The sequence below is a fragment of the Dermacentor silvarum genome, chromosome 4, assembly GCF_013339745.2.
Source record: "Dermacentor silvarum isolate Dsil-2018 chromosome 4, BIME_Dsil_1.4, whole genome shotgun sequence".
Lineage (NCBI taxonomy): Eukaryota > Metazoa > Arthropoda > Arachnida > Ixodida > Ixodidae > Dermacentor > Dermacentor silvarum.
The window spans coordinates 41,698,494-41,715,198 of record NC_051157.2 but is presented as its reverse complement, the minus strand read 5'-3'; the positions used below and the strand labels follow the sequence as shown (position 1 = coordinate 41,715,198).

The 16,705-nt window shown below is 44.9% G+C and overlaps 1 protein-coding gene across 4 annotated transcripts; it reads right to left on the bottom strand.

The window, feature by feature from the left end:
- Window positions 1-1,445: 1,445 nt before the first annotated feature.
- Window positions 1,446-16,286, bottom strand: LOC119449846 (probable protein phosphatase 2C T23F11.1). Of its 4 annotated transcripts, none has more exons than XM_037713114.2 (8): window positions 16,061-16,286; window positions 15,133-15,240; window positions 14,094-14,243; window positions 11,105-11,170; window positions 9,760-9,975; window positions 5,743-5,826; window positions 5,456-5,601; window positions 1,446-3,474 (listed from the first exon to the last, which is right to left on the bottom strand). In XM_037713114.2, the coding sequence occupies exons 2-8, from the start codon at window positions 15,233-15,235 to the stop codon at window positions 3,088-3,090; spliced, it is 1,152 nt and encodes a 383-aa protein (XP_037569042.1). In that variant the 5' UTR covers window positions 15,236-15,240; window positions 16,061-16,286; the 3' UTR covers window positions 1,446-3,087. The 4 variants fall into 4 exon arrangements, with proteins under 4 accessions (XP_037569042.1, XP_049521433.1, XP_049521434.1 ...); XM_049665476.1 differs by lacking the exon at window positions 16,061-16,286 and adding an exon at window positions 15,959-16,060; XM_049665477.1 differs by lacking the exon at window positions 16,061-16,286 and adding an exon at window positions 15,803-15,902.
- Window positions 16,287-16,705: the final 419 nt, after the last annotated feature.

Below are 16,705 nucleotides of genomic sequence, written 5' to 3'. Positions count from 1 at the left end.
GCTTGTTTAAATCACTCATTAATTTATATCGCGGAGCTAAACTAAGCCAGATCTAGTACGCGCTGTACCACCATTTTGTTGTGTAGCTAGTTCGCTCACACCACTAGAGTGACCTAGAATATGACACAAGTTGGTTCTTTATTCTATGATGACACCACAGCCATTATGGCTCCAATTCTGGAGCTCTAGAAATGCCTGGTGGAAAGTAAGTTTCAGTCATTTGGCATTAACACGAGTCCTGAAGTCAGACACTATTAACCATCATGCCAGAATGAGATTGACATCATTACAATGGAAAAGTCAACTTAAAAACATAATGAGCCAATCCACTCTGTGAAGGTGGAAGACCAGCGAAGCTCTTTAGCACACGACAAAGAGGTGACACAGAATGGGGAGGCCGCGTATAGTCCAGACTCCCGAGGAGCAACGCGCCTACGAAGAGCGACGGCAGGAACAGAGACGAGAATACTATGGTCGCTAGAGTGCGCACTACACGCGGCCAATACGACGAGAGATGAGAAATTTAAAATGGAGAACGACACCTTATCTTATATACACGCGCTACGGTGCCGCCGCTCCGGGAGAGCGGCAGGAAACTAGGCATGCGAGCGGTTGGAACGCCGACAAAGAGAGGGCGGTGCGAACGCAGATATCGACGCGGGTCGGCCTTTTGGGCTAAGATCCGATCGTAAGGTCTGTTGTTATCCTTGTTCCTGGGACCTCTTTGGGTCCCAGATGGGACAAGGTTAGTTCAAGGGCGCGCTGCAGGTCCAGAGCCCACAACGGTATGTGCCATTGCATTTGAACCGTTTCTGCACCATCACCAGGATCGGCCCACATTTTTGCACGCGCACACGAAATACATGGACGCCTAGCCATAAACAGCTTTGCTGTAAAAGTGACCTGAAGTGCTCGAAGCGTGTCCAACTATGCAGCTGCTTAGCTACAAGAAACTAGCCCCCCCAGCCAAGGATATTTTAGTTTTCAGTGCATGTATATGAGTAAGCTTTGTTTCCCCCCTAATTTTGAACTTCGGTATCCTTGAAATCCTTGAATTTTGAGTCAAATGTTATGTACAAATACTGTTCTATTTCCCTTACACCCAGTGTAGGATAGCAAACGAAACGCTTGTCTGGTTGACCTCCCTACCTTTCCTCCTTTTGCTTCTCTCTTTCTCGAGCTCCAGCACCTTCAGCAATGAAAAAAAAAAAAAGTAAAAAAAGTGTAGTCAGTGCTCCTAGTCCAGAGCCCTACACTGTGCCACTGCTGAGTATGACACTGCACAGTGGCAAGAACCCAAGATGTCAGACAATACTGTGCATCAAAAAAGAAAGCAGAAAAAAAGAAAAGCTGCATGTCTTTATTGTAGTGTAAAGAGCCAGTTTTTTCTTTTTCTCTAGCCACAACACAAAAATTATGTTGGGAATGAATAAGAAGACATACCATTCAGTCACGCTTTTTATTAGTATGCCTATTCAATAAGACTCATAAAAGACAAACTGCACAAAGCAAGTGAGAGGTTTTGTTTCAGTAAATAAAATGTAAGCACCTTGTAGAAAAGACAACACCCCCACTGACTGTCTAGGCATTGCAAGTAACATCTGACTTCAGAGAAAAATAATAATAAAGAATGGAGGGGGCCGCTATAATATAAACTACAATCACTTTTGAACAGAGGTACTGAGTCACCCGAAACACATACCAGTGTATAATTTTGCCCCCCTCAATTTTTTTTTCTTTTTCAATGTAAAAACAAGGCCGTGTGATCACTTGCTGATCACACAGGAGAATACAAACAAAAGAGTAAAAAATGTTGAATAACCGATTCGGGGAATCTCGGAATATTTACAGTTGACTGCGTTTGAGTAACACTGTTGCTCGCTCATATAAAACATGTGCTTATATACAGGTATGTATACTTTTCTTCTGCATCCAGGTAACAGAATAACAGGCATGCTCGGACAGAGCTGATGTATTTTTTTTTTATCTACATTACACAAGAAACACGATGGCAAAAATAAATGTTCAAGCCTATCGGAGTCGGTTCTCTCAACACACAGTGCCTGCTACTGAACAACAATAACAAACAACAATGGAAATTTGCTGGCACCAAGCAGCAGCTCAAGGCCGAAATTTAATCGCACTTCTGCCTCTCTCGTGCTCCTGAGCTTCTCACACAAAGGGCACCGGATTCCAAAGCGGCTGGGGACAAACGTGCACTTTTACGACACTTTTCGCGGTGGTGCACAAAATGTCGCGCCTACAGGGCCCTAGTGAGTGATGCGCAAAACAAAACAAAATGCACTGTCAATTCCAAACACTGTGCATGTAACGCAGCATCTTTGCCCCAGCTCTGTTTTTCGTGACAAATTTGTGCTGCTAAGACTTTATGCCCAGGCATCAGACGCAGAACTATCCCATGTGCGGACAGCTGCATACACTCTAAGCACAGAGAAACAACGGCTCACTCAGTGGTGTTCGTTTAAAACACCGGAATGAGTGAATGTACAGAGGGGTCGATCGTCAATTTCATTTTTGGCTGCTACGGCTTGCCAGTGATGACTTTAAAAAAAAAAAAAAGGCATGAATGCAACATGAATGTGACAAACTTGCATTGCACAGATTGCTAAGCCTGCAGTAATGTCCTCAAGCCCTTACTCTGCACAAAAAATAAAGACGGAAAAGAAAAAGGTTAATGGCTCTGACAAAGAGGGGTCAATGCTGTGCAATGGTGCTGAACTGAATCTGCTAACTTTTCCAAGAGAAACTGCTGTAGTGAAAGTGATCATGACAGCAGTGTTCCCATTGTGCAGCTACATGACAGCAAGCCACCAGCGGCCACCAATCATAGCATGCCAGGAGTGAGACCCACAACTCTGTACACAACCAGTGCCATTCACTGTTCCGCTATCTCATTCACAGTCTAGATTTGTATGCACAGCACAAATCTTGCCCCTTCTTTGCCACAAGCCCGAGAATTGGGAAGAAAAAAAAAAAAAAAAAGAAGAGAGGAAAAAAAAAAAGGTATCGGAAAGAGAAGTGCGAGGACAGCTTTCCTAAGTGTTCCACTGCGGGCGCCACTACACATCACGCCACCGCCATCTCGCCGCCACTCTCCCTAAGAGATGACGGCGGAGCAGCAGGTGGCGTCGGCGATGTGGGCGTCGTCTGCTCCTCGGGCGTCTGCTCTTGTGGCTGCTTGTTCTCCTCAGCCGTGTCTCCCTGCCTGTGTGTGTCCATCTGCAGCTCACTAGCCACTGATGCAGCCACCTCGTGGTCAAAGTGGTAACCTTCCCGAGGGCTCGCAGGCGGTGAGGGAGGACAAGGCAGTGGGGGCCGAGCACAACGACGTGCTAGCTCCTCGTAAGGTGCTCCATTCAGCAGACAGACGAGCACGACGGTCATGTTGTCGCAACCAAGGCCCCCCATCTGGCAGTCAGGCGCCAGGCAGCGAGTCATCAGCTCTTCGCAAATCTGGCATGTGGTATTGAGAAATTGACATATAAGCCCAGTCAGTGAATCGAGATGGCATGGTAACTGGGTAATTAGGCCTACTTCTCCATAAGGAAATGGAGTATATCAATATTATTGTTATTTTCTTTGCAGTACAGCACATGCAATCACTCGCCACGAATCGTAAAAAGAAACCAATAACATGAAACACCACTGACAAAATATTTTCTCACAATGTGATTACAAGTTTCAGACAGAGCCATTAGTGATGCAACATAACTTGATCTACATAGAAATCCAATGAGCTGCACAAATTTCACATATAACACAAAAGCTGGAGAATGATTTTTCAGCTGTGCAATGAATTGTCCCCAGCCTTATTTTCTGCTGCTTATTTAGTCATTATTCCCTCTGTAGAGTGCATTCAGAACCATCACTGAGCGCAGTGGTCAGAGCAGACAAATATAAAATCTGTCACAAGGCTATTGCAGTAAAAAATAGCAACCTATTAAGTGACTCTCAGGGGCCTGCACGAAGATGCCAAAATCTAGCAGCTGTGTAACTTATGAGCGTGTAATATTGTTCTAGTTTTCAGCCACACAGGACAGTATGCAGAGCTTAAAATTATGATGTGCATAATAGAAGCCCACAGGCTTGTAAGTAGCTGATTTCCTCACCCAGGTCACAGCCTAATAGCAGCCAAAGGTCATATCTTGCAAAACAATTTTTATATTATATCCCCATCTTTTTCTTTACATGGAGTGGTAAACCTGGCTATAACATGCCTGGCACTATCAGATGTTACGAAATTGTATAAAGAACCATTCCTTAACTTTTTTCTCTTCTTGAGGACAAGGGGCAGTATTCTGAAACAATCCACTGCGGCGATAGTATCGCTTCGGCGACAATATCGCCGTTAGGAGTGTGCCGATTGGCTGGTTGAGCAAAATTGAATGACATTGTGCTCAACCAGCCAATCAGCTCATCAAATTTTGCTAAAACAGCCAATCAGTGCATGCCGCTGGCCAAGGCGATAATATCGCCGAAGTGGATTGTTTCAGAATACGGCCCAAGGTCGTCTTAGCTGACTTCACACAGGTTTGGCATACCTGGGATCTGGGTATCTTGTAAACTTGCCTAGCAAGTGAAAAAAAAAAAAAAAAAAAAGAGAAATCCATGGTTGGAGACGGGAAATGTGCACGTCATTGTCAAGTATGATTACAATGAACTACAAATGTATTCAGAACGCATGTCCAATTTTACATTCCGTATTACAGCCCTTTTGCACCTCAAGAGCGTTGTAGCGAGTCGCAAACGGTATCAAAATGAACGTCTCAAAGAGACATGCGAGAATTAGCTGCAGAATGGGTAATATTAGTGGCACAGGTGTAAATAGCGCCAATATAATAAAATCTGAACCAAATTGCACTATGCCCATGTAAAGGGTGCCCCACTATAGATACAGACATGATGAGGCAAAGCTGTCGTATGGCACTCTTTTGGGAAATGTAGAGAGTTCTCTTGGACTAAGCAGGGCTTGCACCAAGCAATGGTGTCTGAAAAGCGTCTTTGCTGGTGCCCACAAGAAGCAAGAATTAGTTGCAGAGTAGGTAATATTAACGGTATGAACGTAATTAGCGCCAATACGGTAAAAAAAGAGCGACATTGCACCATAGACTGCATCATCTCCGGGATTGGCCCACCCGACTTCTTCGAAAAAAAAAAAAAGAAGAAGACAAGGTCGACGTTACGAGTGTGAAATATGATACGAATAAGATATGAAATGAGTGAGTAATGAACATGGAAAAGCGAGAATGAGACAGAAAGTAGAGAGATATGATCGTCATTTCATCATAGAATCATTTCAATCAACATGTATGTCGTCCTTGTCTTGCTTAGCGTCGACATTTGGTTGACCCTTTTTATTTGTGTTAGATAAAAGCCAAGTTCAGCTGCAAGAGAGCATTGTGCTAGCCATGCGCATAATACACCAATACCCCACCTGCTCTGGTTCCATTTTTGCCGCTATCCGGGCTCGAACAAATTCGACCACTTCTTCATTGGAAAGTACATCCCAGATCCCGTCACAAGCCAGCAGCACGAACTCATGGTCAGGGGTGAGGTCCTTCACAACCACATCCGGGTATGCTGAAAACAATCAATTTTGCACCTGCTTTAATATGGCACTAAGAACATTGCATGAGAATGTGTCGTTTCACAAGTCACAGAAAGGAGCGTCCTAAGCAATAATCAGGAGACGCATCACACAGAGATAATGACAACTCTCACCAGTGACTATTTGCTCTTCTGGAGACTTTTTTTCATTCTTTTTGAAGACAAAATCCCCAAGGGCTCTTGACAATGCCAAGTTGCCTAGCAAGTGAAAAAAAAAAAAAAAAGAGAGAAATCCATGGTTGGAGACAGGAAATGTGCACATCATTGTCAAGTATGATTACAATGAACTAAAAATGTATTCAGAACGCATGTCCAATTTTACATTCCATATTTGCAGTTAAATCCAAAGGCAAGTAGGCATGGTACAACAGCGCCAAAAATACATGGTGAAGTGTGAGCAGCAAGTGCTCATACTTCTCCTCAATGTTGCGAAGGAGGTGGAACGCATTTACTTGGATCTCAGCTGGTCATATTGAGCACTCCACTAAAAATTTTAATTACAATATGTCGTTTAATGCAACAAAGGTGCACAGTGGGTCATGAGGGATGCCGTAGTGGATGCATTCAGATTAATTTTTGACGACCTCAAATTTTTTAAAGATATTGACAAACAATTTTTATTGTACCAGTCTCGGAGTGTCCAATCCTACAGTGGTAATGCGTAAAACATTGCAAAAAGTTTTTCATCAGAATTTTTTTTATCTGAAGTTGTGATCATGCTTATGCAGTCGTACACCGTAAGAATTCTGGAAACAGTGACAGGTGAGCGCGATAGAGATCTTACGCCGGAATTGGTGGGAAGTGGTAGGATATGCCAGTAGTGCTATTCGTGAAGTGCTGGCACAATTCATGGCACAATTAGTCAATGTCATTTTGTATCTTAATGGGAGGCCACAGAAATTGGGGTACTCACTCGTAAGCTTGCAGATGTACAAAAGCAATCATGTGCGCTGCCATGAAATGAAGGGTGCCACTGCTCACCACAGTTCTGCCGTTCTAGTCGTTGCCACGAAGGCAATGCCCCTTGTTAGTGTAAACTTTTTTTTTTTTAGATGGAAGTGTGCATAGAATAAAGTTCAAATGCCTGCATAATATAAATACTGTGATTTTAGACAAAACATACGGTGCACTTAATAACAGCCGACTGATGCATAGTAATCTGCGGTTACGTGGCCAGCATCTGTCCCCACCACAAAGTGGCATGACGTACCATTTTTCGTGACTTTCTGTGCCTATTTAAAACTATAATTGTGAATTAAGGTGCAAAACAGCACGCTTGATTCTGTCACTATAAATTATGTTTTTTGCATTTCAATCAAAATCTCATGACACACTCTTGGAGGTTGCAAGCCCCTTTAATGGACGTCCAAGGTATGGTAGACAAGCATTTTTGCATTCTGCCGCCAACGAAACGCGGCCACTGGGAGTCGTACCTGCAACCATGCTCAGGAGCATCAGAACGCCACAGTCATTGGGCCACTGCAGTGATTGCAGAGCCCTCCTGGTCATATGGTTACTGCTCATATCGTGTCAAAGCAACTACAGATTACTCAATGCAATGCTTGGCTTGAGTATTTTGAAAGCTGCGCAAAGGCTAGAATTAAGGCCATCACAAGTACATGGACACCACTTCAGTGCTGTTTTACCACATAATGTTGCACCAACTAGAGCAAACCAAACTATTGTAGGCCTGAATGCCTAGTACACTGGCCACAGAGTGCCAATGAGGCACTGCTACTTGCAAAGAGTGATTTCAGCCCAATCAAGGCAGCACCAGTGTGTCAACACAATGCTCCTGCGTTGTGAATGTACTGAAGACGAAGGACAGCACTCGACATGAAGGCGACAGGCATGGGCACTGATTTTCAACCCAGTCACGGCCCCTTTCCCTCTCTCCATTATAACCCACAGTGAAACCTCTCCTCACTGCCACTTGTGTCCTAACACCAGAGCCACATCTTTCTAAATTGCCCGAATAAACCCAAGCCCCCGTGACAAGGGTCAGACCACCAGGAGCGATGGGAGGCTGCTCTGCGCAGCTCGCAACCGGAGCTACAGCTTCCGACAGTGGGCCGCGCCTGAGGGGTCGCTGAAGCACCAAAGTGCCCGGCACTCTAGAGTGGCCCGAGGGCTCATCGTCATCCTGCTTCCAACCCCCCCCCCCCGGCTCGCGATTCTCTTCAATAATCTCCTCAATTCTCAATCAATAAAGTTGTTTACCTATCTACCATACTCCCTTCAGGAGTCAATTTATTCTGTCCGTTGAAAATACAGTTATAGCACATTCATTGCATCTTCAGCATCGTTAAAGACGAACGGACCAGAACAAATATGGACTCTATGCCTCAATTCTCAAAAGATGCTTGAGGTGCAGAAGCGGCATAAAGTGTTTCAAGTTACCTGTGCCTGGACAACAGCAAGCCACATCAAAATTCTGCCTATTGTAAATAATACAAACATTTCATCATGTTTGTAGGCGAACTCCACATCATACTCTGGGGGCATGTAGTAGTCTTCGTCAGACACCCGGGTACCTGAAGCACGTTGCATCTTCTTTGCCATCGTCGTCCATGGACTCGAGTGATGGCGTGTGTGGGTCGCCGGAAACGTGAAAGGCAGAGCGAGTGGCTGCAGCTCACCTTGCTCGCTTCGCAGCCGCTCGCTCTGCCATCTAGTGAATCACTTGCCAGACAGAGCCCAACCACGTGCACAGGCTCGAAGATATTCATCACTGTCACCTGTTGCAAACAGTGGAGTGGCAGTGGGGCAGAGGATTGAATCCTCACTGTGGCCACTTATTTTTTTAGCTAGATGAGAATGACATAACTTGCATGCCATTCTTATGCCACGGCTTTCTGTTACGACAGCGAATGCCCAAATGGCTGTAAATAATTTTGTGATGTCACAATGGTGCTCTTTTAGCCTGTGATCTATGCCCTTGCCAGTTTATCAGACAAACATCTGATTTTCCACGAACCAGTTCCACAATTGAGCACAGAAAGTAATATTAAAATAGTGAATGCAGCAATGGCATTACAATAATTTTTGAAAATTGTGTGCTTGCAAATGTGCAGAAATAAAGGGAGCTGTAAACAAAATCTGGCAGTTTCTGCCAAATGGCGAAGCAATGACAGTGATAGCAAGATTTAGCATCGCACTTGAACTCCTCAGATGGTGTTTTGAAGATATGCGTGTGCAACATGTTGGCGCAACACAGCACACAAGGTAACAGGGCAGAAGGAACTGCACTCTTGCCCGGTACAAGGCGTCTCACAACTCTGTCGTGACGAGGAAGGCAGAACGCTGACCTGGCTCCACCACTGAGCCCATTGAGAGAGGAGCATTGACGGCGCACGTCCACTTCGCTTCGTAGTTTTCGCAACGCACCTCTCCCTAACCCTTTGTGTGCGAGCCATGCATGCGCTGTTGATAGTGGAACAGCATGACAGAGGCGACAACAGTAGGAATGCATATACAGTAGACTCCCTTTAAGACGAACTCGAAGGGTCCATGAAAACTTGTTCGTCTTACCATAAGTTTGTCTTACCAGAAGTTTGTCTTAACAGACGAACTCCCATCTTATTTCAAACGGCAAATGAAGTAGACTTACAAAGATGGGAAAAATGACATAAAAAGCATTTATTTGGTGAACTTAATAGAAAACTGTCTTCCAAGTGGTACTCTTGCTTGGTTTCATACAGTCCGTGATGGATGTTTATCGCTTCTGTGCAAATTGACGAGTAGCCACAAACAACGTCATCTCAACTAATGACCTTAAAAATCCTTCTGTAGCTTCGTGCTGCTGCAAAAAGTTCACTAAGGAGTTCAAGCAGGCATCTGCCGCCTCACAGGTCATCGGTGCAGGCTCCAGTACCCTATCCTCCAGGATCAGTAGCGGTGGCGGTCACTCTGAATGTTCATCTTAACCGAAGAATACGTCTGAGGCGGTTCGTCTTAAGCGGATTTTTTTTTTGCATCGATTCTATAGAAAACCTAACAAACAGCCCCATGTTGTCCCTTATATGCGAGAATTCGGCTTAAGCGAGTTCGTCTTAACGAGAGTTCACTGTGGAACATCCATGTAATTTCTATCCCAATAAAAACAAAAGAAGAATGTCAGGAACTACAGACCGTTGACTCGATTGAATTCGACCCATCCACCAGCTGCGATGATGCGGCGTGTCTCCAATTCGTTGCTTGGTTTGTGGTCAAAGGAGAGCTGCTGTACATGCCCGCCAACCGAAGCAATGGCCCGCGAGTCGCCCACATTGCCACAGTAGATGCGACCACCTTTCAGGAGCACCACAACAGCTGTGGTGCCTGCAAGTTCATCCTTCATAGCCTCATCTGCAAAACAGCCCAGCCAAGGCATCACCACACGTGAAGCAGCAGTGCTTTCCTAAACTTACAAAAGAACTTTTTGTGCATGGAAATGACTTAAACATCAAAGAGATATGAAAAATACAGTGAGTACATTGCACTTACATGACTGGCATTACAGTGTAGGTGCAAAATTATGAACGGAAAAATTTGGCCTTCGTCATACCTGCCAGCCTGTGAATTTTAACATTTGCAAAGGATCCCGCGGACATGACATCGAGGGGGTGCGGGAGTGAAATGGCACTCATTTTTTTAAAAGCTTGCTTTGAGCACGTGCGTTTTGTGGGATGCATACGCACTTTATAAACATGATTAACTTTAGATACAAGGTGCAGCAAAACATGGAAGAGCAAAGACTGACAAGCACATTCTTTTTGATCACAGTGACTTTTCCAGCGACATTGCTGTTGCCTAATTTTGCCTGCTTTAGGAACTTGCCTGTACAAAATTGCTCTGAGATAGTACCCTTCCAGCTTTCTTTCACTCATCAGAAGACTTTGAACAAAAGTTAGGGGACCGGCGAGCGAAACTTTCACGTGAACATAAGTTATTTTTTGTAAAACTTGACTCAACATTAGCAAAATGGTAAAACAAGCCAAAACTCGTCAATCTTATTGAAAATTTAGTAGAGTTGGCAGGTATGCTTTACCATGGTCACTGGAAAACAAAAAAGGGGGTAGGCAGCGTCAAGGAAGCTGCAATGGGAGTGAGCATGACCATCGTAGTGTGATTCGCGGCTGCTTGGTCGACCCGAACGGCTCTACCTGTCGAGGATAGGACGCATCGGCTCCCACGGGCGACGGAATTCATGGCGCATTCCTTGTGCTTTTTGGAAGCCAACCCCCGACAACAGTCCTCGACTGGTAGACGCCATTTTTAATGCGCGTGGCAGGCTGCAACATTTTTTTTTTTTCAGTGGCCGTGGCGTTACTGACTTTTTACTAATCAATCTTCTTGCATCAAACAAATTAAAATGCAGCTTTGAAAGGTTAATCTACCAGTATAAATTAATTCAGCGTTTCTCTGTAGAGCCCCTTTAAAAGCAACACTTTGCGCCACAACACTGCAGTATCATCAACAAATAGGCCAACCTCACCTTTAAGCATGTCCGAGTCAACCTCCAGAAAACCCCTTTTTATGGCATCAACTACATCTCCTCTTTCTGCATCACAGAACACATTCCAAGAAAAGAAACATGTTAAACAGCAGTACGAAATGGCATGTGGTTGTATTCATATAAAACAAGGACATGCACAGCTACAAGTGACACCAGTTGCCATTGTGATGACGCATCAATATAGATAGCAGTAACCTATTTCTTACAAACTGGGCATTTCAGTGAAGATTAGGCAGTTCTTAAAAATAATGTAGTACAGCTAAAGAGGCGAATTCTCAGACTATTAATGCCAGCAGACGAGAGAAATTGTGGTAACGACTGATTAACAAGTAAAAAAGTTACTAAGAAGAAAACGTTGTGACTCCAGAAATAAAGCCAGTTATTGCTCAGGGCATGTCTACTATGCAGCAATTCTGACACTAGTGCCAGGTTATAAACTATATCTATAAACTTTCAGTAAATGCATTGGTGCTTCGCTTATTTCCCACAAAGCCTTTCTCATGCACAATGGACATGGCGAAACTGGTGCTGGTCTCAGGATAATACGTCGATATGCTTTGAGTGCTGACTGCCACTTTAAACACACTGCACTTGCCAGTACTTTTGCTGAGGTTTAGAAAGCTTGCATCTTTTCTTAATGCAAGTAGAAAAGAATGACAAATATTTTGTCAGCAGTCCTTTCAACTACCAGTCTGAGAATGTGCACATGCCTCTCTTGTATGTGCATACCTGCCAAGTTCGAAGAAACTAAATGCCGGAGATCTTCCGACCTGGGGGGGGGGGGGGGGGTCAGTCGGCTACACCCCCCCCCCTCCCCGACGTCTATATTTTCAAGTACTGACAGGAGAACTTCCTTGCAATTTTATTTACAGATATACTAAAGACAACATGAACATCTATGTCTCACTGATACAAGCATTTCATTGTTGCTAATTCCGTCTTCAAAAATTCTTAAATATTTAATTAAATTGTCGGGTCTTACGTTCCACAACCACCATTTGATTATGAGGCACGCCATAGTGGGGGGTCTACGGATTATATGTCGACCACCTGGGGTTCTTTAACGTGCACCCAATGGACGGCACAAGGGTGTTCTTGCATTTCGCCATGAACTAAATGCAGCTGCCGCAGCTGAGATTTGATCCCGCGAACTCGTGCTTAGCAGCGCAATGCCAAAGCCACTAAGCAACCAAGGCGGGTGTTCAAAAATTCTTCCGATAATGTTTATTTTAAGAAATTTCTTTTCTTTCACATTTTGCGAGAATGACTTTTCCCAGCATCTTAGACGAGCGACACATGGACGAGCGGCACTGCATCCTCGTATTTTTCCCGATGTTAAATTGCTGCTCGCACTCTGCATTGTTCTGTGGTATCAACAACATACCCAACGTCACTTCGGCTGATCACTACATTAAAATACTTGAAGACACTTTTTGCACTAGTGCTCCTTGCTTTTAAAGCCATGACTGACTGTGGGCCTGCGCAATGCCAGAGCGGCTGACGCTGAGGAGAACGATGGAGAGTCTAGGGCTGCTAGGGCACCCAACAACCTCATGAGCGTAAGGAGCCGCTCTGCGGTTAACGAAATAGTGCATGTATCAGGTTTCCTTACTACTTTCTTAGCAATCCTTTGCGCGATGAACTTCCAACTGGACTGGATTGAATTCTTTTTGCCAATGTGGCCTGGCAATACACTGAACGTGGATAGAAGCAGGACACAATTGCAATTTCCAAGAGATTTTCCTGTCAACTGTACAACCGGAAGAAACGGTCCAAATCCGGGAGTCTCCCGGGTAACCGGGTAATCCGGGAGACTTGGCAGGCATGCATGTGCGTGCAAGAGAGGCAGTTCCAACTGAAGACCAATGGAAGTGAAATGAACTGTAGAGATATCCAATACTTCATTAATTTCATGGGAGCGTCGACCAGTACGTCGGTCAACACCATATCATGGAGCACACCTGTGAAAGTAGCAAGGGTAAGCGCATGTGCCCAAAGCGTTCTGATGTGCAAGCATAGTCTCCTAGGCTATACCAATAAATTTGACATAGCCCCTGCTGTTTATCACCACATTTATCATTTGCAACCGCTTATTGTAGGCATTGTGTCCACAGGAGCACGTGTGCACATTTATGTTAGCATTGCAAGCAGATAAGCAGCAAGGACTATGTGGAGCTCACAGGAATAGCCTAGCACACAATGCTTGGACAAGAGTATGCTCTGTGTGCATGCGCCTGCCATCACTATTTTCATAGCTGTGCTCTGCAACACAGCGCTGCCCGTCGTGTCGGTCGACGGTTTCGTGAGATTACTAACCTCGATTACTAACCTGCACTCACACGTATGTGGCTGAACTAAAAGTGATCTTCATTTTGCCTGCACAGACATTTCACTACAGTTGTGAAATAAAGCAAGTAGACGAAGACACCTTAGGACACAACCAGCAGAATATGTGCATGGAATGCTCCATTTACAGTCTTCATCAAATGTTTACGGGTCATTATGAACATGACCAAGGTTTATTGGCTGTGTTCATTGGTTGAATTTGCTCACCACACTCCAAAACAATGAAGTGTTAATAATAAGAGCTCCCCTGGACCTCCTGAATTATGGTGTGTGGGGATGCAGCAGGAGCTGCAGTAAATGGCCTGGCATCACACGTAAAATAGCCTGCATAAATCTGACAAAGGGTAGATGCCCTCGGATAAAAGTAACCGGAGCACAGGTACTTTTGGAGTCGTAACTAACTTGGTGGTTCTGCCTGCCTGTGCATGACAATGCAACCTATATGATCATGCATGGGCAGACTGTTCTGCCTCATTTCTGCTAGACTTTGCCTTAATTCACAGGTGTGTATGAACTTATGCATATAATATTGCACCTGTCCAAGCAGGCCTCTTCCTAATGCAAATGATTAACTCTTGTGAGCCTTGAGGCTGCCCTCAATATATGTGAATGCTCTGCTTACGATATGATGGCTGAGAGACAATCTTGCGGTGCACGTGACTTCCAGCATACTGAGCCACTTTGGCACCCCCGTGACCATCGTAAACAGCGAAAAATGCAGCATCTTTATCCTCGGTGAGGCTCAGAAGATGAGTGTGGGCGTCTTCCATGTCTGGTTAGTGATGTGTCAAAGAATTTCTCGAAGAAACAGCAAACATCAATAAATAATGTCGGGTACTGGGCATTCATCCTACAATGGCCCAAGGAAAATAGGTTTCCAGAGTTCCAGTAGGGCTACTGGATGCGAAATTCCCCATAATGCAACATTAACAACATAAAAAGAATGACTGCAGTAGAGTGAAATGCAGACTCCCTCACACCCTGAACTAATAGTTTAAGATTGCATATTCATGGCCTGCAAAAGTGTCACTGGCTTAATGCAGTGGGATGTTTTTTCCTGTACATATCACTGTAAAAAGCAAATTAGGGCATTCAAATTTCTTCTTGCATTGTGACCAATAAACTTGATCAGCGCAATCCCAGTGAAGTGATCCAACATTGTGCAAGCATTTTGAAGCATGATTTGAGGATCCATATATTAGTGTAATAATGAATGAGTGAAGGAGAATTATTTGATGCATGCACATGTTCCTATTTCTTCTTTTTTTTTTTTTACCACTTTGTCCCCGACTACTTTTGCTTAGTGTGATTCCTAAGATGCAAAGGTTGGTTTGGACGAGGGTGGTTGCTTGAGCTAGTTGGTAATTCATTAAAAAAAAAAAAAAACCATACAGCGCGAAAGGACAAGGAAACAGCGCAGTGTTTGTCATCTCTATCAGTCCTTGTCCTCTCGCGCTGTACCTCGTTGATTGGAAGTTATCACCTGCAGAAACTTTAACAAGACGGTAGCAACAATGCACTGGGAAAACAATCTCAACAGGGAGAAAAAAAAAAAAAAAGCAAAGAGAGAGAGAGAGAGAGAGAGAAGGAAACGGGGGGGAAAAAAGACGAACATTTGGCAACGCACAGATCCAGCTTTTGAAACAAACGGTAAAGGATACTTATACGCCATCCTTGCATACACGATGCGCCCACTTTCACTTGGTCGTTCATACAACTCGACGTCTCTTTTGCCGTTACCGGCTCGGAAAGCGTTTGGCCCATAATGCCTGAAAGCAAAACAGTGGCCGACGAGTCACGCGCATTCGGGACAGAATGGACACATCGATGACGCAACTGCACAGGAAACAGATCTTCAATGCCACAAGCGTGATGCTCGAACGTCAATGTCAGATGATGTATTGTTTGCATTGCCGATCAGCGCAGTTAAAGGTCCCGGCAGGAACATTTGCACTCATAATACACCTATCCGGTCCCTGTGCCCATGGGCTTATGCCGCGCTACGGTTGACAAAAAAAGAGACCTTCTATCAACAGCCCTTTTCTTTTTCTATCAACCTCCTACAACTAACAGCATCGCCAAGAGCTTACGCTTACGCAAGCTTCCCAGCGTCACGCCGAAGTTAACCGGTTTACAGAGGCAGGCCACTGTGGCTCTCAAACGTGCATTTGTTTATCACGCACCAAGGAGAGCCCCCGTATCCGCTCACCCGTTCGTCTTTTAACAACCTAGGCCTATTGCTCGTTACGAACGGCGAAATACCACCGATGACCACACAATACTCAACTGTCACCTCGTAACGTGAGCAGAAGAAAAAAAGAGAGGCAATACCGGGCACACCGATAACCACCACACGATAAATTCAATGGGCGTGCTGCGCTGCGCACATCGAACGATAACTTGGGATGCCCACACGGCCGATCGCAGGACGGCGACTCGTCTTCGTAGAATACTAATACGAAACAAAACAAACTTAGGACTATTTACATGACGAGAGAAAAATCAAAAAACGTTTCCCGGCTCTGAAGAAACCGTAAATTCGACACAAACAATATGCCACACTCCACGGACGCATCGCAATGCGCTCACCTCCTCTTCGGGCGCGCTGCTCGGCTTGGCTGCTCGCTGCGACGGCGCGCGTTTTCCTCAGCACGGAATCATCCCGACCGCGGGCACACAACCACGAGGAGCAGGGTCAAATTTTAGCCCTCAAAACACACGCGTTTTTTTGCCCGTAATTAATCAGCGATTCATTCGCAGAAACTTGCCTGCTCGCCGTTCACGCACTTTAGTTGACACGATATCCTCCAGGGGCGCTTTTCTTCGACGCGTTAAACAAAATAGTAAAATCAAATTAGTCCTTTTCCAGCTCTTCGAACGGTCAAAATAAATGTCCAGGTAGGAAAGCAGCCAAGTGAGGACCCACCCAGTCAATGCTTAATTTTGGATTGCATGTTTTTGAATGGTGGTGCAAAACGGTAAAAGCGCAACACCGTTACGCCAGTAGTGCTGCGCTACAGCCGACAGAGGTTTACAGCAGCAGCATATTTTAAGTCAACTCTAATCAGCAGCTACCTCAAGATATCCGAGATTAATTGTTGCGTGTGTGGTCACTGAAGCTGTATGAACTGACCTGCAATGAAGGCACCGCCGAGGGGACTTCACGCGGGGATAATCATCGGAGGTTTCGCGGCTGCAGTGTGTGTGGCGTTGTACCCGATCATCATTCACCCG